Here is a 16,334-nt window from a genome sequence, read left to right on the forward strand (position 1 = left end):
CTGACCAAGAGGACTAGCGGAGAGCTAGTTAGAGAGTGCAATTATAATGTTATATAAGTGGTGTCAAGAAACAAGATGCAGTAAAAAATTGGATATCTATTTTGGAGGATAAGCCAAATCTTAGAGATAAACCAGTTATGCATGTCATACCGATGCTATGTTTTACGTCGAGACTCGGAGGTTAGATGGTCTATAATAAGGTCTTTTGAACTTTTGTTTTTCTTCTGAAGATTTCTGTTATAGATATAGATATAGAGAAGAGAATATATTCTAATTTTTTTTTCTCTTTTTGTGTCTCCTAGAAACTATAGTATATTCTTTCTTTTTCCTGTTTCTCTTTATGTCTTATATTCATGTATATGTGTTTTCATAGCCACGTCCGACAAATTCTACAGCGGCTAAGGTATGGTTGACAGACGGAGGAGGAGAAGGGACGAAGAACGTTGTGCAACATTCTTCTTTGCAAGTGAGTTTACTTGCGTGGTATATCGTAGATACTCCGTTCCCGTTCTTTGCACAGCGCATGAGAAGGCTATGTCTGAAATGCATAATTGCACAATTCCGTTTTGCCATTGGAGATCGTCTATGCTCGAACACGAAACTCGCATGTAGCCCAAGCGATTGTTCCCGCTTTTACGGAACATAGCACTTTCTTCCGGGTGCTCGTGTGAAGTTTGCATCTCGAGCACTCTGTGCATATGGTTTGCACAGGGTGCTTGCAAGTCAACTGTCTGCTTGTAGCATGGTTTCTAGCTTGCCACACATGACGTTCGCTTCAGGGAGCATGGCGATAAGCCCGTATTGGCCATCATTTCGTGCACGACAAGCGATAATGCGATACAACGAAAATGAGACAATTTGTAGTGCCCCTTGATGAGCCGCAGTGCCAATTAGTCTTGACTTCGGGATCCATACCACTGTCATAGATATACCTATGCACTGCTGGCTTCCACATCATACTCGACGTCGGTCCGGATGACATACTTGGCTCCTTCAACTACACCTGTGCCTTCGTGAAGCAGCGCATTTTGTGCCTCGCCGTGTGGAAAGACAGCCACGCTGCCCATGATCGGCTTGACAGGATATGCATTGATGACGCCATCTTGTAGACTTGGGATGAAAAATGTCGTCTCGCCACCGCGGAAGTCATCGTTGAGATAAATGAGAAACGTGAAGAGCGAGGATTGGCGAGCGGTAGCGGGGGATGAATCGTATTGGTATGCATCTGTGACAGTGTCAATACCGGATGGTGGCCATGCTCCGTCTGTCATAGAAGAGTCAGCGATGTAATGGTAGTCATGTGACGCGATATAAGTAGGACTGACCGATGTGGCATCTGTATTCGGCGCCTGGTACATATCTGTAGACCCTAAATCGTCGATTGATGCCGCGTACCACCTTACCGCCTACGCTTTCCGGTACGAATGGCTTCACTCTGTCCCACAGTTTGTCGTGAAGCGCCTTGTCAACAATCCAGTAGAAGTTGTGCGCCAGAATACTGGTTTCTTCGCCCTGCGGTCGTAGCGGCGCGTCGGGGAGGAATCCCATTGTTTCGCCTGCGCAGATGATTGACGTGCATTCTTCGGGTGAGAGTACATCCCTGATGAGTCTTAGGTTAGGCACAACCGGATGATTGCGACATTCGGTTTTTGGGGGGTTTGCGAGAGGGACGGCGTCGTCGGTGGAGGCGAATAGAACTGCAGGATGGAGATTCGGTGGTTTACGCGACAAACCAGGGGTAGTTTCGAGGACGCGGAAGCGCGATTTGAGGTCTGCGGGCGAAGATGAAAAGATAGTTTCGTCGGCGATTGCTTCACGAACGTGGCGAGTTGGTTCTGTGATGCCGCGAAGATCCCATGTCTCCTGCAACGCAACAGTACCAGGGGCTCTGCATACTTTCGGAAGATTTGTGTCGGTTGGACCGGTGACTCGTAAGATGGCGTCCAAGACTTGAATCAAGTCGTGATTGGAAGCATTCTGGCCAACAACGGTTTGGTTCGGCACTTCAACATGGATCGATAATCCAGATACTACATCTAATGTCCGGACCCATCGGCACAGTGCACCCAAGGCAGGCGTCTCCTTTCTAATGCGCATCTCAGCCAGTAAGATGCGTGCATCAAGATAGTTGGCATCGGTGAGCGCGGCGGATATCCGTGCAGTGAGATTGCTACCCTCTGTACGTAGGTAGACGGTCAGTCAGCAAATAAACCCATGACATATGAGTACAGGACAAACCTACCTGCCGCAAGCATGCCAGTGGTACTGGCCTGACGGAAACTGTATACCGCCGTTCGTAAGTCCTTACATGCCTTCGACTTGATGACGGCAGGATGCTCAGCAAGCGTCTGCAACGTCTCGACTGCAATCTCTAGCTCTTCTGATGAAATGACCGAGTTGACCCTCTCTGGACCCATATGCGTGTTCGTATCTCCTGGCGGACTTGGAATCCCACCATTTGAAGCATGTTTCTTGGCGGTGCCCGAGGTTGCCAGTGCATTGTTACGCTTGCGCTTCCCCATGTCGTAGTGTCGTCCCGAACCAATGACGCTGATATTTGTATTAAGGTTACTAGATGTGTGCGTAAGTCTTAGGCTGCCACTATAAAGTCAAGAAGGCGAAGCTTCGACTTGATATCACTTGATTCGTTGTTGTTTCGGGAGCAAATTTCGAAGCCGTGCGGGCGGCAGTCACGTGAGTATCAATCGCATATGATAGCTAGTCACGTGCCTGATTCCGCCAATCTTATCTTTTTTACTTTCGCCCTTCTTCATTCTTCCATCTGTCAGCATCACGTTGCCTTTTTCGTGTGCCAATTCCTCCATAGATTTTGGGATGGCTTCTTCTCTCAATCTCTCGAGGAATTCTCTCAGGAAGTGTCTGATCAATGCGCTACCTTTCACATGTCTTGCGACAAGAGCGCATACCAAGATGGCGTCTGCAATTATCGTGTCAGATGCACAAGATTACTCAAGCGCCCAGATAATTCCTCACTCTCACAATTCCCGCGGCAAAGATGTCTCAATTATGGTGACGATGCTGATTAACAACTCTTCGAGTCTCGAGGCAAGAGAAACAGACGGACAGCGCACATATGATAGACTCGTAGAATTGCTCCATGCCAACGAAACGCTGTGATACGAATTCGGATGCATAACTCTCAAATCGCGAAGGACAAGTTCAGGCGGTCTCTTCTTTTGGCATCATGATGAGCAAAAGTATTATACGTAAGAACATTTTGGTAGAGGTACAGTATTGCTTCCCGTCTACATGTCACACTTGCCAGAAATGAATAGCTTTGTGTGTATGAGGAGGTCTAGCTTCTTATCTTATCGTAAATGAATCTCGATATTTTGGGGTATGCACAGATAATAAGTCGTGGATCACAGAGCAAAGCAGTAGGATCATGTACGTGGTGAAATTCTGTTAGGAGAAGTTGCATATTCGGTGACGATTTTCAGCTGGCGATACCTGAAATCATCTTCTCTGCTTTCAGTATGCCAAATTCCTACATGCTGAATTTCCTACATTATTACCTCCTTCGACTGCGAAAGCTAATATCCCAATCTACGAAATTTCAGATTCAGGGACCTCGCTATTCGTAGACTCAGAATCATGGAAATTCAACTGATAAGACGGACCTCAATCAAGACTTTCGATACCACGGGAAGCCAGCATTCCACGATGACCTGGCATTACCTCGAGATCTAAGTTGTTTCCGCCTCTTGCATGTCTCGTTTTTTGCTCTCATTCTTCCACAAGCCCTTGACCATCAGTGGTCCTCCGAGGCGGATAAAGTATCCCGTATCATTTACCCTGGCTGCTGATCGGACACGACGGTGAAGGGGTACCAGGGCCAAACGATTATCTATATCTCTGATACATGGACGTCTCTTGTTGGTGCAGTGTCTGCAGGCCACATACATTCCTCCGTCGGTAGCGTCGATACACATATCTCCCTGCAGGTGTCGATTGATGCACTGGCCTTTGGCTGGATGGTTTATAATGTAGTATTCGGTGATGATCTCCATTGCGATGGCTTGGATCTCAAGAGGAAGAAGCGATCCAGGGCAGAAGGTCAAGTGGTTTGTCCCACCTCGCTCGAGAACAACGAATGGCAACTCTTCTACTCCCTTCTTGTTGTTGACTATGGCGGCGGAAGAATCCATATCCATTGCATCCTTATTCGAGCCAACAAGAGACAGCTTCATGGGTACGGTGGTTCGAGTGTTCTGGAGTCCATAGCTTGGAGTGGACTCAAGGGTTTGCAATCGATATCTCAATGCTTTGTTCTCGGCTTGTGTCTGATCTACCTTCCCCGTCAACATGTTGATAAATTCCGAAGCTTTTCTGATCATATCATTGTTGTTCTGAACAAGGCAGACCATCTCTGCTCTAGCTTTATCGTATTTTTCGGTCGCTCTGGAACGCTCTTCCTGGAGGAATATCTTTGTCGCCGTTGCTTCGTACTGGACCTTCTCTTTATCCGCTATCAATGCAGCAACCCTCTCTTCAAGAATTCGAATCTTCTGCGCCGGCAAGTCGCGAGCTTTTTGCTCGGCAACACGTCTCTTTCGTGTCATCGGGTTAGGTTCAAGTTCCTCACATGGTTCCTCACATGGATAGTGTTGAGTCTGGTTCATGATTACGTCCTGCAGATTATCTGCCATGCTGCTTGATATTCGAGTAGGCAGATGGCGTTGAATATCAGTAATTCGAGAGTCTACTGTTGTCCTGGGGCGGTGGTGTCGGCTCTTCGATGATGACAAGTACGACCATGCAAGTGGATTTGCTTCCCGTTGGTTTTAGTTCCACAGATGGTTGTGTGGTCGAGTCAGCTGTCATTTGTGGTGGAGGTTTCTCTTCTAAAGGCAGCGGTACCGTATGGAAATGGCATTGTTTTCAATGTATTGTTTTACGGAGCCACCAGAGAAACATGCACCAGTCTCAATCTGGACGCTCAGTCCCGATTCGATAAAATTTAACTTCGACGTGTCACAAGACTGTCTCCTTGAGGCATCCTGGAAAAGAAAGAGAGACAAAATCAAGACTGTGTGAACGAGCTTGGACAAACAGAAGACTTAAAGACTTACAGACTTTTAGGACACATCTGTAATCTCCAAATCATTCAGATCATTGGTCTTGGTCAGAAACGGCATACGATTCTACTTCTATGGCACCCCCTAATTCTAGTACATCTATCGTTGTGAATGACTGATCGGCTTTGTCCAAATATTGCCCTTTGCTTGATTGTTACTGGTATAAGCAGTCCTTGTCTGAGTATCTTATATGTGGGCAGCGTAACCACCTTAAAACTCCTTTGTGGGCTTAGCTGACCTCGTCTCCCCAGAAGACTGGTGTGCTCGTATGCCTTCTTCTTTTTCTGAGCCCATTTGTCTACTTTTGTCTTTACGTCTCAGTATTCTTACTTAAGCTTGCACGTTTCCTCTGCATGTTTCTGATGAGCTGTGTTCGTGTCTCTAGGTACTTTACTTGGTTTCTCAGGGGGCGAATCCTATCTATGATGTCTTTGAGTACACGAGCCGCTGGACTGAATAGAGCATCCAGGAAAATAAATCTTGTGCGTTGCTACAGTAGTCATAGTCAAGTTTGTTGAAGTTGAAGGTTGTGTGTGCTGGTTTGACATATTTAAGCTTTATGCGGCCGCCTGTGTTCATGAAATTCACATGTACGATTCCGGGTGAGGACGCTGGCTGATTGAAGGAGAAATCGGAGGAGGGAAGGAGGGACAATACCTCAGCGACGTTGAAAAAACTCATTGAGTTTATTAAAAAACGCTTGATTGTGCTGGTTGTTTGCTGTGATGGTGCTAAGGTCGCAGTGGAGTGAAATGCTGTTTACTCCCGTCACTAGACTGTTGGTCGTCATCGAAACAATGCAACTTCACCTCTATTTACCCTAATGCTAACGTTACTCCTCCAAAATTTAACTTTCTACACCACTACTATCGCACGAGCACTCCTGTAGTCCACTTTGATTTTCTGGGCTATAGCTTCCTTTAAAATATCCTTCCATTATAGCGCCTGCCTGTTACAACGCCACTTGGATGCACAAGAGATCATATAGATTTGACTGCTCTGATCTCCTTCATGATGTCAGCCAGAACAGTCGAGAGGGGTGCGGCAGACAAGAATAGGAAGCTGGACCACCCAGAAATGGTCGAGAAACGGTATACGCTCGCAGATATACAAGAGAGATGTGAGTAGACCGAGCGAAATGTCAGAGTAGATTAACTATAGTGACTGTCTGACACCATATCCCATACACTCAACACTGACGTTGTATACAGCGCCATCACCACTAGAACCGGTCGATACGATCATCAATATACCCCCTGATAATCGTACTCCCGATGATGTACTCATCGAAAAACCAAACCCAAGCCCAGCGGGTCCGACGAATTTCTCCACTGAGTCGAAGATCCTTCTTGACAACAAATCTCTAAATCAGCATGAGGGCGCCCAGTCGATACATGTCGCAGCAGCACCTACAATCTCATTGTCGAAGCCTTTCGACTCCAACAAAGCAGCACCTTTGGATAACAAAAACGGTGGGCCAGCACCAGTTGCGACAAGCAAACCATGTGCTGCACGACCGCCAACCGAGCTTTTGACTCTTCCGCAAATCATTGACCGAATCATGGGCTCCGGCCTCCCCGAAGAGACGATATTTCCTGCCATACGTCGATGCTTCGCCAGGTTGATGAGTGTACCAGTCGAATATATTGATGCGGAGATCTGGTATGCGTTTCAAGGACCCGAAACAAGCGGTGGAGGAGTACAAGAGACGGAATCAACATGGCTACCAAGGCTGAATGAAGTCGAGATACCAGTGGCTTTTAGCATGAGCGGGCACGTTCATGTCGTCACCGGGAGATCGGTATACATAACTTCCGATTTCCAGACACAATATACAAAACATATCGCACTTATTCGAGAGGCTGAGCTTAGTCAATCTAGGGCTCGTCACACAATCGGACTCCGAGCGTCAGATAGAGGTCCAGCAGCAGGATCTTGTGCACACCAGTAGCCATTGGGAGGGTCAAAACAGACGGACCAGACTTTAGAATCTGGACAGGAGCTTTGCGTCTGACCACTTTATCCTTGCAGGGCCTCGGTGTCTGATTGTTTGTTGCGTCATTTTTTGGCAGTTTCTGGTCTCATTTTGACGGCTGTCAACTTTGGTTCTACCGTTATGACAGACTATACTCACTTGCTCGGTATTTAGTTTGCAATAAGCAATAAACACTTCTAATTAGCTAGATTGATGAGTCATTCTTCTGTGAATATGCCTGATGAGAATCCATATCGTTCATCAGCCTTTCAAGATGTACCAAATTCAGGGCTTATCACTAATTATAAACTAGTATGAGACTACGTGCACTGAGTAGGTGTTCTTTTGCCACGATGGTGAGCCCACACTTCGTGATGTGTGTCGTCCATATACAGACCATAATAAACTTGTCCCGGCCCAGCATGACTTGACCTTTCTCTGCATCAGATGGGCGACGACGACAGGTCCAAGTACAAACGTCCGATTCTGCAACTGCATAGCTAGCGTTATTGATAGGTGCTACAGACACCGGTCTGTTATGATTGGAAAGGGAGAGTGGTTCCAAATGCACCACGACCTGAGTATTTCTCAGACCTGTCCGCATTCGTAAGGTCCATGCGAGGGCGCTAGAAGAGGCAACAGCCTTGGAACTGCCGTTCAGCCCCAAGACCCCATCATCATCCATCTCCCTTCTTCATCTCCTCATCTTGGAAATCCATATCGTAGACCGCAATATGACTGTGTCAGCTAATCCTGATCTATTTCCGACCGCCGACCAATCTTTAGATGGGCACACGGATGCTGTTTACAACATGACTTTAACAAACTCCTATCTAATCACCTGTTCAAGAGACACAACCTTGCGGATTTGGTCGCTTGAGACGAGGAAACTGGTACATCCGCCGCTTCAAGGTAGGTTTGTACAGGGTGCATTATACAGACTGGACAGCTATGAAGACTTCTTTCATGATCGCACTGAACTATAATAGGCCATACAAAGTCTGTCCTCGCTGTTGCTGCATGTGTATCGTCGGGCTTCTTCGTCAGCGCTGGCGTTGACGGGAGACTTATAGCGTGGAACTTGGAGACGTTCGAGTGCCGCCGCATGGTCGACAATGCACACACCGACAGTATTCTAAGCATCGCAGCATCGGCAAGCCTTGTTGTTACGGAAGGTAAGGATAAACTTGTCAAGATGTGGGAATCGAAGCGGCTCTGCGAGATGGCAGATTCTAATGACCCCTTGGCGCCTATATTCACTCTTTCGGGTCATATAGCTGCTGTCAACTCGGTCGCGATGACCGATAAAGTTATCATCAGTGGCGCTGGAGATCGAGGTATTCGAGTATGGGACATTGCGACAAAAGCGTGTATACGCACTATCAATGTCCATTCCATGGGCATAACGCGACTTGAAATATGTCCCCTACATAGATACATTGTGTCAAGTAGCTCTGACAACACCATCCGAATATCTGACATTGATACAGGCGAAGAGCTTCAATGCCTTCGAGGGCATACAGAACTCGTGCGGTCGGTGTGCGTCGTACGTAAGACAGGCTCTACTGATTTCGATACCATCGTTTCTGGGAGTTACGATGGTAGTGTCTGGGTATGGAGCCGAAGACGAATGGATGCTAAGAAAGACTCTTGGGTGGTGACAAAGCAATACAAGATGTCGGATGTTCTCCCTCCTTTGGAAAACAATGTGAAGAATAGGGTCTTTCAAGTCTTGTCAGATGGAACAAGATTATTTTGTACAAACGCGTCGTCAAGCATCATTGCGTGGCAAATATGACAGATCCTTGAGCGAATACATTCGACTATAGGATACAGAAAGCCTGAGCGCCTCAGAAGTGATAGCCATAGCTATAGAGGACCAAACCACTCACTCCCGGCTACAAGGCGACCTAATTAATTCGACGTGGTGCACAGCTGACGATTGACTTCGAATGCACAGTTACGGAGGTGTCCGCTTGTGTGAAACACGCACGTACCAGTAGTGACAGGACTAAGGTGGCTTTGTTTTGATCTTTGTGACATTTCCAACAAATCCCTCACTGCGCCAATACTGGCATCTCGACCAAAAAATATCGCAACTTTCACAGTCCTTTCTCAGTCGCGCATCGCCCAACATCAAGCCATGTGCTTACGCATTGACCGGTAATACTAAGGTAGTCTTCTCTCGAGGATACTGAAAAAATGTAGCACGTAGTCTGTCATATTTTTGATCTTACGATACTTTATGTCAAACCCTGAGTAGGTGGGTGAACATGAAGGCATGTGAGGAGAATAAGACCGGGCTCGTTTTAAGCCACATCCCTCGCCGAGACCGGGAATTACTAAATACATTAAGGACCATCTATTCACGAAAGGGACACCTATTTAGCCAATACCGATCCGTCTTCTGAGCCCTATTAATAGTACTTACGGGTAGTGACCGACCGCTCTCGTAAACCACACCTAAATTTGATGGCTGTTGGATTCTCGGTTCGACAATTAAGTCACGCGCGGAACAAAAAGCAATCTGAGCAACGCAGTGAAGACATAATATGCACCGCTGCCCAGATCAAGCGTTTCACGACTCAAACATTGTCCAGGACCAGCTCCTGATGAATCTAAAGACCATATAGTGTTGAGCAGCGATGCCTCGATCTAGCCAGAATCTCACAAAAGCATGAAGTAGTTGCTTGCTCTTTTCGCATTAGCAATACGCCAGAATCTTTCTGTGGAAGTTATTGTGGTATATACTTGGTCAACGCCTATGCAGATTGCGATCTCCTACATCCGTATTGCAAGTATCAGCTCTTCTGCATCATGTTGCACAGTATGCTACAGATTGCTGCGGTGTTTGCTTTAGCCATCAGCACCACCAGGGGTCAAGCTCCATCTCGATACCTATTCATCTTGTAAAACACCAAGCCGAAGGTACCATCTGGTATTCTAATCATGGTTCCAGTGGAGACTCGTACACCACAACTGGTTTCGATGCACGCGCGAAACCTCAGCCATCTTTGGATAACCCTTTGGGCAACCCTTCGAGCCCCGATTGTGCGTCCACTCCAGTCCTTCCTGTCTATCACCATGTCTAAAGTGGATACAGTAACTTTGACCGGTGGAGCGAATTGGGTCGACTTTGTGATCTACGACTCTTCTATGCCTGGCATTGTAGCGTACAACTACGCTGTCGGTGGCAGCTACGTCAATCACACTGCGGCTCAACCACAAGGGCCTGCCAATAAAACCGCTGATCCCGACTTCATTAGTCAGGAGAATACTTTTGAAACGACTCTTAGTCCACACGTGGGGTGGACGTCAACCAACAGCATCTTCATCAACTATTTTGGAATGTGTGTATAGATTCGCTTCGGCAGGCTGTCGCATTAACAATGATACTGTATTCTGACATACAAGAACAGCGTCGATGTTTCCACGCAGGTCTACAAAGGTCGTAATGTCTCATGCGCCGAGTCCATGCTCTTCCCGGCCGATATCGACAGCTACTTCAGACTTCTAGAGAAACAGTACAGTCGCGGAGCACGCAAATTCATTACCGTCCTTGTCCCACGTGAGACTAGCCCATTCCTCGTCTATCTATGTCAATTCTAATCCACTAACAGCGATCCATCGAGCCCCGGTCTTCAACTATGGAGACACCGCTGGCAACGGCCCATCTGTCGAACAGGTCACCTCGTCATGGAACTCCGCCATGAAGAAAGGCAACAGCAAGTTCCAAAACGCACATCGCGATGCCAAAGCACAGATTGTAGACCCTACAGATACGTTCAATACGATACTGAATGATCCAACAAAATATGGTGCTCCAAACGCAACGTGCTATAGCGTTAGTGGGAACCCGTGTTTGTGGGTGGATTTTATCCATCCTGGGCATGAGCTTAATCAGGCTTTTGGGAAACAAATGAAAGATGTGATCAAGGAGATGTTGCCACCGGTTTGAGGATCAAGAGGATGAATTGGTTTACACGAGCTGGTGCGAGACGCTGTAAGGCTTTAGTAGACATTGGCTAAATATAATAGCTGTGTCTCTAGAACCATTAACTGTCCAGTCACAGATATGTCGACACTCTTGCAAAAGTTTACACATGTCGTCGTGACAGGACAATGTTTTCAGTACCCTCCTTGTGTATGAAGCCAGTGATTCATTGCAATGTGGCCATTGCTCAGGCAATCTTTCTCACTATCGGTTGTAACCCTGTCACCAGCGATCGCACTAGCATCATGAAACCCTCTGTTGGGAGTTTACAGATCCGAAGTACGTGGGACAGGTAAGAGTCTACTCTACAAGCATACACACGCCCATGTTGGGATAGACTTTTTTCCACAATAAGATGTTTTCATTCAGGTATTCCAGTTCTCAAACGTATGTATCAGATCATCATCCTGGCTAACCCCTATCCTCGTCTATATTATATGGTATATCTGCCGATAAGAATAGAATTATTGATATATTCGTAAACTTTTCTATCGGTAAGGGTATTAAAGTAGCTTCATCGGCTCATCTTAGTAATAACCTAACTTCCAAACTCAACAACTCATTCTACATGAGCCGTACGAGCAACTAACAAATCCCTGGCTTTACTGCCATCGAAGACATCGCAATTCTAGTGGTAAAGATGTAGTGCCAGTTCTAGTATAGTTCCACATCGCCAACAAGTGCTTGTATGACTTGAACACTACCACGATTTCCCCCTTTTTTTCTCACTAAATAGTGTGCTGATTTTGGAGAAGACTGCACTGTAGTGCTGAATATCCATTTTAGGAAGCCGAAGAAGAAGCAAAGACATTCTAGCGTACGTACAATTTCTTAAAGTCAATACGAGAGTTGCTAACTTTTGCTTTACAGAACGTAAACCTAGCTTGTGGAGTTTTTGAGATGGTATGAATGCAGCCCAGGGTGCCAGACATCCGATCTCGAGTACGAATATTAGATGTCATTCAAAAATGTCAAGCGCGCGGTTCCAATAGAAGGATGCGGTATCTATAACAAAAATCTGGAAGATAAGCCTGAAAAGGCTGCAGGAGATGTTACCTAAACGAATGGATTTCAGCTTCAAGTACACATTGTGAAAATCGGTAGTGTTTCAAGGAAACGTATGATCACCTGAACGTTCATTATTACCGCAAACATACGGTTTCACATAAATCACTCCATCTTACGTGGACACAGTATATTGTGATTATTCGATTTACCCCTTTTTCCTCACACTGTTACGCAGTCACCTTAGTCTTGATGAAAGCCAATGCCTGGCTCCCATACTTTGTAACGTAGCCCTGGTGCGTAGCAGCATCATTTCCAGTACAGCAGTACGGGTCCGGAGCATCACAGTAGCTCTTGAGCTTCGCCGCAGACACACACGTGAATCCAACCGGCCGAGCAGCGAACCCTTGCGCTGCACACGTCCCAACATTATACGACAAGCCATGCACATATCTCGGATCACCCATGAAGATCGCCGCCTTCACCGCGTTCAATGCATTGCCCGAGAGCTGCGCACTGCCACCACCACAGATCGCATTGTCCATGATTTGGCCGCCCTGTACTCACTTTGTTAAGCTTATGCCCGCATGCCAGGATACACTTGGTGTCTTCATGCGTTGTTGGATGAACTTACTTGGCTGTAGCCAACCAAAACTAACTGAGTGCTTGGACACTTCGCATTGAAGTCGTTGACCGCTTTCACTACTGCCGTCGTGCCCTGGCTTTGGCTACTGTCGTAGCTGACGCCGCCACAGCTGGCCTGGCCGCCGCACGCTGGGTACACGATCGCTTCGGCGGTAGACCCTGAGTAGGAGGCGAGGACTTGGTTCACTAGACCTCCAGCAGTCCCATAGCCGGCAGAGGCGGTCGTTTCACGAGCGCCGAAAACATGTACCTTCGGGCAAGATTGGCGAGGCTCAACAGGATTGGCGTTAGCAAGGATGGCGAGAAGGCTGAAAGATGCAAGAATGGACTTCATTGTAGCTGTTCTATGGGGTATATCAGAACTGATGCAATGAGTTGGGAGTTGAAATAAGAGACTGTTGAATAATCAGTGGTTGCAAAGAGCAGGAATGTGCACTCTATAAAGACTTGTGTAAAGCAGGGGCAGTCTATCTATGCACTGATGATCACGCATGCTCAGTTCATTCTTTTAGGCTGAGCAGCTACATGTTCCTCCTGTATTACTCAACATATGTCCTCGTAGCGCATAGAAGCGTCCTTTCGACCGCAAACCACTATATATGGTTTCCGTATTACGGAGGTAGGCACGAGTACCAGGATCCATCGTGACTGGTACAACACAGACGTTCCAAAGAATCTGGGGTGCATATGCGCACCCCAGAAAAGTCACCAGGGGACATACCCCAGTGGCAAGTCCTGCAATTAGGCTGAAGTGAAATGTGGGACCGTGGTAGCGGATTTAGTGCCCGGGTGTAACTACTGGTTCTGGGGTCCTAGGTCTTGTCAAGTGCATTCTTAGTGCTTGAATGAATTCTTCCATATTGATAGCAGTGATAATATTGTCAACTACTGTGCATGTGACTGTGTATTTTACGGCTTTGGCGTTGCTGTTCAGCCGCTGGATAAACTTCGAGGTGCGCGGCTCCACTTGGTATATTGTCGATCATGAGGTCGCCAATCTATCTCGTGCACGAGGTTGGATTTACATTGGTTGAAAGGAGAAAATACTGGGTCTTTGGGATACATATAACCGTCTTGCCCCCTGACATCCCTTCACCAGAGCAAGCATTCTACTTGGCCTCAACTCACATAAGAGCTTCCAACCCAAATATAGTCTATCATGCTGTTTTCCAAAAAATCCTTGCTTGCCCTCGTGGCCTTCATCACCAGCACGTTGGCCATCCCAGCCCCGGAAGCTGGCGAATTGATAGCACGGCAGACATTGACGCAGAGCCAGACTGGCACGAACAATGGTTACTACTACAGCTTCTACACCGACGGTGCGAGCAACATCAAATACACGAACGGTGCAGGGGGCACTTACAGTGCGACATGGAGCAACAACGCAGGCAACTGGGTTGGTGGCAAGGGATGGTCCACGGGAAGTCGACGTGCAGTGAGCATCTCGGGGACTTATAGTCCCAAGGGAAACAGTTATTTGAGTGTGTACGGATGGAGCCGAAATCCTCTTATTGAGTACTGTAAGGCGACGACACCTGAAGGAATGTCAAATAAGGGGACCAAAGTTGACGATAACAGACATCGTCGAGAACTTCGGCACATACAACCCATCCAGCGGCGCGACGCATAAGGGAACTGTAACGAGTGATGGCGGCACATACGATATCCTCATGAGCACCCGCACCAATGCTCCCTCTATCGACGGTACTAAGACGTTCCAACAGTATTGGTCAGTGCGCCAGTCAAAACGTACTGGCGGGACTGTTACGACTGGGAACCATTTCGATGCGTGGGCGAAATTGGGGATGAAGCTTGGGACATTTGATTATATGATTGTAAGTAGCTGAGTTTGAGGCGATACGTTAACGGGTGCTAACGTGGTGTAGGTCGCCACTGAGGGTTATCAGTCTGCTGGCTCTGCTTCTATCACAGTCGCGTAGGGGTGCTCTTGGCTTGCTGAGCCTACGTCAGTCTTTTATGTGTAGGGGCAACATATGTACATACGGGCTAAATGCTGAGCAACGCTTGGAGTCGTGGAAGGGAGAGGATGCAGGTAGCTAGCAAACGACAATATGTCATGAGCTATCAAGTTTAAAGTTGGGGTGTGCTATTTTTTCTCCGTGGATAGTGATTCTTGCAGGTTGAGTGGACATAACAATGCAGCAACAAATGATTTGTGTATGCGCTGCGGTAATGTTCGAGCGTTGGGGGTTGCTAAAGCTGTCATTTGCCATTTGTTCGGTGTTCCTGTTTAAGGTTGACGTGCTTCATGATCCATTGGAGCGCACGTGTGGTTTGATGATAGCAAAATCTGCCAGTGTAGAGGCCTAACGGCATCGAGATGAGAGTGTGGGTGTATCTACAAATCTATCGCAATTAGTAAGTATGTACAGATAAATCTCTTAGGTATGATAGCGCAGCAAGCCGCAGGTCATGCAGGCAGTCCGCGCATAACACCTTCAAATGCTAGTAGTGCTATGGCGTTCGCTGGAAATGCACGCAGGAAGCAAGGCAGGAACCCTCTCCAGTAACCTCGCCAGCCATTCTCTCTGTATATCGTTCGCGCCGCATCACGCCACCTTGGAAACCTTCGCTCTGGACCCAAGGGATCAGTCATGATCCGTTGCTTAACAACATCTGATGGATAGCTCGTCAGCCAGAATATTTGTGCCGATAGACCTCCAGCCCAGAAATTGACGGCCGGTGTAGATATATTTGTTTTCTCGCTCAAGAGGCTCGAGAATATGTCGTAAGACCCCCACCAGAAGAAAAAGAACGAACGAAACAACAATGTAGCAAAAAGGCCGTGGTACAAGCCACTGATACCATGTCCCTTCAGGATCTTCTTGGCGCAATCAATTGGCCCACTGTAGAGTCGTTGCGACTTGTCGGCTGCGTACTGAATCTGCAAGCGTGCTTTTATGTGCTCAACAGGCGCAGCGATGAAGCTTACTGTGGCTCCTGCCATTATACCTGCGACGCCATGGCCGACAGGTGGAAGTTTGTTGTCTATGGTTCGGAGGGTTGGGGTCGTGAAGACGCGCTCGAGAAGTTCGCGGCGATACACGGTCAAGGAGCCAAGCATTAGAGAGTCCATGAACATCCATCCAACCAACGGGGGAGTTGCGCCTTTGTAAAGACCTCGTACCCCTTCATTGCGGACGGTCTGCAGAACGCAGTCGAGCGGACCCTGAAACTGAGACTTCCCGGTAGTCTGCAAGCGAACTTTGACGGTATCGAAGGGATGGCCAACTATAGGAATTTAGCAAAGGGAGTGCTTTCGATAGCTACAGCTTCAACATACCTGACAACTTTGCTATCCCAGAGAAGACGCCAGCAACAAAACCCTTGTAGTTCTTATTGCTACTTGCAGTAGTCTCTAGATTTGCAGGAGAAGCAGAGGTGGCGCCGTGGGATTTTGAGTCCCTCACCGTCGAAGACATGTGGACTTAGTTTGACGACGGAAAGACAGCGAGCGAGGCATGCCGTCTGTATATAGGGTGGTGTTGTTGAGGAGATTGGTCTACAAAATATGTATGACCGCAAGAGAAGAGTGGTGATGCCAGCGATAAACTTAGGCCGGGATCGGCGGTTGTTTGCCTTAACACCGAGATTA

At 47.4% G+C, this 16,334-nt stretch overlaps 9 protein-coding genes across 9 annotated transcripts; 5 read left to right on the forward strand and 4 right to left on the reverse strand.

Moving 5' to 3' along the window:
* Positions 1-932: 932 nt before the first annotated feature.
* EJ05DRAFT_439978 (uncharacterized protein) lies at positions 933-2,522 on the reverse strand (the record flags this gene model as incomplete). Its single annotated transcript, XM_033741905.1, has 3 exons — positions 933-1,264; positions 1,326-2,177; positions 2,243-2,522. The coding sequence occupies 3 exons, from the start codon at positions 2,520-2,522 to the stop codon at positions 933-935; spliced, it is 1,464 nt and encodes a 487-aa protein (XP_033600057.1).
* A 266-nt stretch (positions 2,523-2,788) lies between these two features.
* On the forward strand, positions 2,789-3,590 carry EJ05DRAFT_395154 (uncharacterized protein). Its single transcript, XM_033741372.1, has 2 exons — positions 2,789-3,247; positions 3,582-3,590. The coding sequence occupies exon 1, from the start codon at positions 2,836-2,838 to the stop codon at positions 3,136-3,138; it is 303 nt and encodes a 100-aa protein (XP_033600058.1). The 5' UTR covers positions 2,789-2,835; the 3' UTR covers positions 3,139-3,247; positions 3,582-3,590.
* A 117-nt stretch (positions 3,591-3,707) lies between these two features.
* EJ05DRAFT_486643 (uncharacterized protein) lies at positions 3,708-4,670 on the reverse strand (the record flags this gene model as incomplete). The annotated part of the gene is made up of 1 exon (XM_033745548.1): positions 3,708-4,670. One exon carries the CDS (start codon positions 4,668-4,670, stop codon positions 3,708-3,710), a length of 963 nt encoding a protein of 320 aa, XP_033600059.1.
* A 1,443-nt stretch (positions 4,671-6,113) lies between these two features.
* EJ05DRAFT_501139 (uncharacterized protein) lies at positions 6,114-7,050 on the forward strand (the record flags this gene model as incomplete). The annotated part of the gene is made up of 2 exons (XM_033747079.1): positions 6,114-6,219; positions 6,311-7,050. The coding sequence occupies 2 exons, from the start codon at positions 6,114-6,116 to the stop codon at positions 7,048-7,050; spliced, it is 846 nt and encodes a 281-aa protein (XP_033600060.1).
* Positions 7,051-7,748: 698 nt separating this feature from the next.
* On the forward strand, positions 7,749-9,015 carry EJ05DRAFT_465737 (WD40 repeat-like protein). Its single transcript, XM_033742788.1, has 2 exons — positions 7,749-7,986; positions 8,064-9,015. Exons 1-2 carry the CDS (start codon positions 7,809-7,811, stop codon positions 8,870-8,872), a joined length of 987 nt encoding a protein of 328 aa, XP_033600061.1. The 5' UTR covers positions 7,749-7,808; the 3' UTR covers positions 8,873-9,015.
* Positions 9,016-9,891: 876 nt separating this feature from the next.
* Positions 9,892-11,034, forward strand: EJ05DRAFT_511396 (uncharacterized protein; the record flags this gene model as incomplete). The annotated part of the gene is made up of 5 exons (XM_033748244.1): positions 9,892-9,983; positions 10,034-10,125; positions 10,178-10,424; positions 10,494-10,642; positions 10,695-11,034. 5 exons carry the CDS (start codon positions 9,892-9,894, stop codon positions 11,030-11,032), a joined length of 918 nt encoding a protein of 305 aa, XP_033600062.1.
* Positions 11,035-12,303: 1,269 nt separating this feature from the next.
* On the reverse strand, positions 12,304-13,052 carry EJ05DRAFT_529372 (acetylxylan esterase precursor; the record flags this gene model as incomplete). The annotated part of the gene is made up of 2 exons (XM_033748930.1): positions 12,304-12,630; positions 12,708-13,052. The coding sequence occupies 2 exons, from the start codon at positions 13,050-13,052 to the stop codon at positions 12,304-12,306; spliced, it is 672 nt and encodes a 223-aa protein (XP_033600063.1).
* An 805-nt stretch (positions 13,053-13,857) lies between these two features.
* EJ05DRAFT_465738 (xylanase G1) lies at positions 13,858-14,658 on the forward strand (the record flags this gene model as incomplete). The annotated part of the gene is made up of 3 exons (XM_033742789.1): positions 13,858-14,238; positions 14,297-14,553; positions 14,605-14,658. Exons 1-3 carry the CDS (start codon positions 13,878-13,880, stop codon positions 14,656-14,658), a joined length of 672 nt encoding a protein of 223 aa, XP_033600064.1. The 5' UTR covers positions 13,858-13,877.
* Positions 14,659-14,921: 263 nt separating this feature from the next.
* On the reverse strand, positions 14,922-16,280 carry EJ05DRAFT_453425 (mitochondrial carrier). The gene is made up of 2 exons (XM_033742431.1): positions 16,023-16,280; positions 14,922-15,970 (listed from the first exon to the last, which is right to left on the reverse strand). Exons 1-2 carry the CDS (start codon positions 16,159-16,161, stop codon positions 15,150-15,152), a joined length of 960 nt encoding a protein of 319 aa, XP_033600065.1. The 5' UTR covers positions 16,162-16,280; the 3' UTR covers positions 14,922-15,149.
* Between the last annotated feature and the right edge of the window lie 54 nt (positions 16,281-16,334).

Source organism: Pseudovirgaria hyperparasitica (genome assembly GCF_010093815.1).
Source record: "Pseudovirgaria hyperparasitica strain CBS 121739 unplaced genomic scaffold EJ05scaffold_9, whole genome shotgun sequence".
NCBI lineage: Eukaryota > Fungi > Ascomycota > Dothideomycetes > Acrospermales > Acrospermaceae > Pseudovirgaria > Pseudovirgaria hyperparasitica.

What these genes read in the sequence shown, in the direction of transcription:
- EJ05DRAFT_395154 (XM_033741372.1), top strand. Translation starts at nt 2,836, where the DNA reads ATGGCTTCTTCTCTCAATCTCTCGAGGAATTCTCTCAGGAAGTGTCTG.
- EJ05DRAFT_465737 (XM_033742788.1), top strand. Translation starts at nt 7,809, where the DNA reads ATGACTGTGTCAGCTAATCCTGATCTATTTCCGACCGCCGACCAATCT. An exon ending in GGTACATCCGCCGCTTCAAG is followed by an intron (nt 7,987 to 8,063) that starts GTAGGTTTGTAC and finishes GAACTATAATAG; the next exon opens with GCCATACAAAGTCTGTCCTC.
- EJ05DRAFT_453425 (XM_033742431.1), bottom strand. Translation starts at nt 16,161, where the DNA reads ATGTCTTCGACGGTGAGGGACTCAAAATCCCACGGCGCCACCTCTGCT. An exon ending in TGGGATAGCAAAGTTGTCAG is followed by an intron (nt 15,971 to 16,022) that starts GTATGTTGAAGC and finishes AAATTCCTATAG; the next exon opens with TTGGCCATCCCTTCGATACC.